We start from the raw sequence: 3,576 nt of genomic DNA on the forward strand, positions 1-3,576 counted from the left end.
TGTACCCTTCTTATTTATAATGTCTCCACTTTAAAATATAATAGCTTTGCAGAAAATATGTCAGAGTCTGTTCAATAGTTCATCAACCTGTTTAACAATTTTGTTTACTATATTCACTAGAATTGCTATTTATTAATAAGTTAACAGAGTGGTTTTCACAGGATGAGGTGCGGCCATATATTTGGGTGAACGGTCCCTTTAAGTGGCTTGACTGAAAACTCAAAGTCCCATAATGCACCGGTCTATTCTTCGTCGTCAAACAAAAACGCGGAAACAAAAGAAATAATCAGTTTGTCAAAACAAATAACACCGAGTCGGCATAAAGTGAGCGTAGCTGTAGCTGACAGCTGTCAAAGTTAACACCACAGCTTCTCTTGCGCTGTCTGAACGACTTGCCATGGCTTTGAAAAGAATACAGAAGGTAAGAGTATTCGTTAATTTATCTGATGTGCTGAAAAGGTCGGAGCGACACGGAAACGTTGCTCTAACGGATAGCGAGTCAATCACCTAATAGCATCTGTTTGCTAACCTAATGCTGATTATTATGCCAACGTTTTGTGAATGATACAAGACTAGGAGATTATTTCTCGACGCAGCTTTTACTGCCAGCAGGTCTGCTATTTGTGCTAGTGGCGATGGCGTTATACCAAAGCCAGTTAGCAAAGCCGTTAAACTTAAATGAGCTAACTTCGCTGGCTGCTAAAGTTGGCCTAGCAAACGAGCAATGTGAAAGCACTTTTAAGTTGTGTTTATGGGTGGTTTTCAATATATTTCAATCCCCAGAATCTCAAATAATCGTTCGTAATTTGCAGATTAAGTAACTATACATTTAAGTATGCTGCTTTTAAAGCTATGCACTACAGTGGGGCGGAAGCTGTTAAACAAGTTGTCGTTTGTTTATTTGTACAGGAGTTAAATGACTTACAGAGAGATCCTCCAGCTTCCTGTTCAGCTGGACCCGTAGGGGAGGACAGTAAGTGTGAAAATGTATAACATGATGACATGTAATCTGCTCCTTTGTAATTGATATATGTCTGTAAAGTATGTTCTCACAAATTGCTTCTTTATCATTGTTTCCTGTAGTGTTTCACTGGCAAGCTACCATCACAGGACCGGTGAGCCTTTTCTGTATTAGTTTTCTGGATTTTTTTTTAAACCAAACTGCTTCTGGATCTCCAGACAATAGTGTTTTATGTTGACTTTACAGCACTTTCTAGTCTGTATGGAGAGCACAGACTGGCACACTCTATCCCAATGTTACTCACTGAAGCCCATGGCATTATTGAGACAATAGGAAAAACTGAAATGCCATAATATCTTAATTTAAACAAAGGGAATCTTAAACAAATTAAAGTCAAATAATAATCTGAATTATGCTTGCTCTCTCATTGGAAATGGTATCTTATCCCATAAGGATACTGTAGCAGGCATAATTTAACATAATTTGCTCATCTGTTTCAGAATGACAGTCCGTATCATGGAGGAGTATTCTTCCTTTCTGTTCATTTCCCCACGGACTATCCCTTTAAACCACCAAAGGTATGATTATTTATCCAACACACTGATTAGCTTAAAACTACACCGCCTTATTGTTTTTCACAATTTTCTGACATTTTATAGAACAAATAACAAATCTGTCCATTGACAGAGACTCCAAATCCACTTTGAAAAGCAGGGTATTTAACCTATTTACTCTCTGGTTGTTATTTCCATAGGTTGCCTTTACAACAAAAATCTATCACCCAAACATAAACAGCAATGGTAGCATCTGCCTTGACATCCTGAGGTCACAGTGGTCGCCTGCACTTACGGTGTCAAAAGGTAACTAACATCTACATTTTGCCTGTGAAGTACAGCATAGTACATTACAGCAACACTGCGTATGATCTGGATTATATGCATTACAGCAACACTGCGTATGATCTGGTTTATATCTAAGATTTAATATGAAGTCATGAGAAAATTTTGATTTTTTTTTTACGTAATTTGACATGCTTAATGGTAAATTAGGATGTAGGGACAAAATATACCATTGGGAGGGAATGTCAAAGATGGGTATGTTAAATTATATCAAACAGAGTGAGGCAGTGAACTGTATTTGATTATGCAATCACTGTGCTGTCATCAAATCTGGATTCTCCCAAATGAATGATTTTGAGCCTCTAGAAACACAGGTAACAGGATTTTCTGAGGCTGATTATCCAAAAATCAACCTCTGCATCCTGTGTACTTTTGTCACTTTAAAAACTGAAATTGCAGGTTTTGTGTTGTGTAACTGGAGGAACAAACGATGGCGATGTTCAAATATGTGTTTCAAGGATGAAAGCAGCATGAAATCAAAGCTTGGCCATTTGTATTTAAATTGGTATGTGAAGATTGAGCTAAGAAGTTGGGTAAGTCATCTTTAATTTATTTGAAAGCTGTGTTCATACCGATTTTTCATCCTTTTTTTTCCAGTTTTATTATCCATATGCTCTTTGCTGTGTGACCCAAATCCAGATGATCCGCTAGTCCCAGACATTGCACACATTTACAAATCGGACAGACAAAAGTGAGTATGAAAGTCAATGACTATTGGCATGTGGACAGACTGAAATCAGTCTACTGTTCTTTAGAAACCCCACTCTGATTTTCTTCTCTCTACAGGTACAACAAAGTAGCCAGAGAATGGACTCAGAGGTATGCAATGTGAAGGACTGAAGTGTCAGCAACAATGATGCATCCCTGAACACCTCAATATATGACAGTACTGTTTCAACTGCTCATCCACACTGGTTCTAGCTGAGGTGTTTTATACGCTTGAAGCACTTTCTCTACTCAGATCAGATTTTACTTGATTTAACTGTTTTTACTGTTTATTTTTCCCTTAAATTGGCATTATTATCATCATTATTATTATTATCATCATCATTATTATTATTATTATTATTATTATCATTATAATTATCGTTATTATTATTATTATTATTATTATTATTATTATTATTATTAGCAGTGGTGAGATGGCCTGATTGTATTTTTCTTTTAAGAGATTTATATTGGACAAGACTGTACTGAATTCATTTTGCATTGTTTTGCATTAAAAGCATTGATCAAAATTGAATTACACTTTCTTTCTTCACAATACACAAGTAAAATGATGATGTTAACTATCTTCCTGTTGAACAAAATGTTTGGTTCAGTGTAATTTCTATCAAATAACAAATCACGTTTGTTATTCACATGACCACTAGGTGGCATCCTTCACTTTTTTCTTCCCTACCCTTTTACATAGAGCAGTTTCTCTCCTGCACAACTCAATTTTCACATTTGTGTTACATTCAATTCAGGACCATTTGCTAAATGGTTATTCGTGGGGATAGTGGATATAACAATATATTGTTTTATTAATGAAATGGAAATGAAAAGAGATGTTATGTCCATTGAAATTAAACCACCCATTATCATCACTTCTGCTGCTTGCACTATAGCTGCTGTACACTGGTGAAGCTAGTCTACACACATTAATTGAGCAGCAGTAGTAACACAAGTAGTAGTAACTAGTGTTGGGAAGTACTGAACTACATGTAATCAGGT

The 3,576-nt window shown here is 36.1% G+C and overlaps 1 protein-coding gene across 1 annotated transcript; it reads left to right on the top strand.

The window, feature by feature from the left end:
• Window positions 1-257: 257 nt before the first annotated feature.
• LOC130181909 (ubiquitin-conjugating enzyme E2 D4-like) lies at window positions 258-3,103 on the top strand. The gene is made up of 7 exons (XM_056396394.1): window positions 258-421; window positions 910-973; window positions 1,084-1,115; window positions 1,462-1,539; window positions 1,716-1,821; window positions 2,458-2,551; window positions 2,647-3,103. Exons 1-7 carry the CDS (start codon window positions 398-400, stop codon window positions 2,690-2,692), a joined length of 444 nt encoding a protein of 147 aa, XP_056252369.1. The 5' UTR covers window positions 258-397; the 3' UTR covers window positions 2,693-3,103.
• The last annotated feature ends 473 nt before the right edge of the window (window positions 3,104-3,576 follow it).

The sequence above is a fragment of the Seriola aureovittata genome, chromosome 14 (genome assembly GCF_021018895.1).
Source record: "Seriola aureovittata isolate HTS-2021-v1 ecotype China chromosome 14, ASM2101889v1, whole genome shotgun sequence".
NCBI lineage: Eukaryota > Metazoa > Chordata > Actinopteri > Carangiformes > Carangidae > Seriola > Seriola aureovittata.

What these genes read in the sequence shown, in the direction of transcription:
- LOC130181909 (XM_056396394.1), top strand. Translation starts at nt 398, where the DNA reads ATGGCTTTGAAAAGAATACAGAAG. An exon ending in ATCCCTTTAAACCACCAAAG is followed by an intron (nt 1,540 to 1,715) that starts GTATGATTATTT and finishes TTATTTCCATAG; the next exon opens with GTTGCCTTTACAACAAAAAT. An exon ending in TGCACTTACGGTGTCAAAAG is followed by an intron (nt 1,822 to 2,457) that starts GTAACTAACATC and finishes TTTTTTTTCCAG; the next exon opens with TTTTATTATCCATATGCTCT.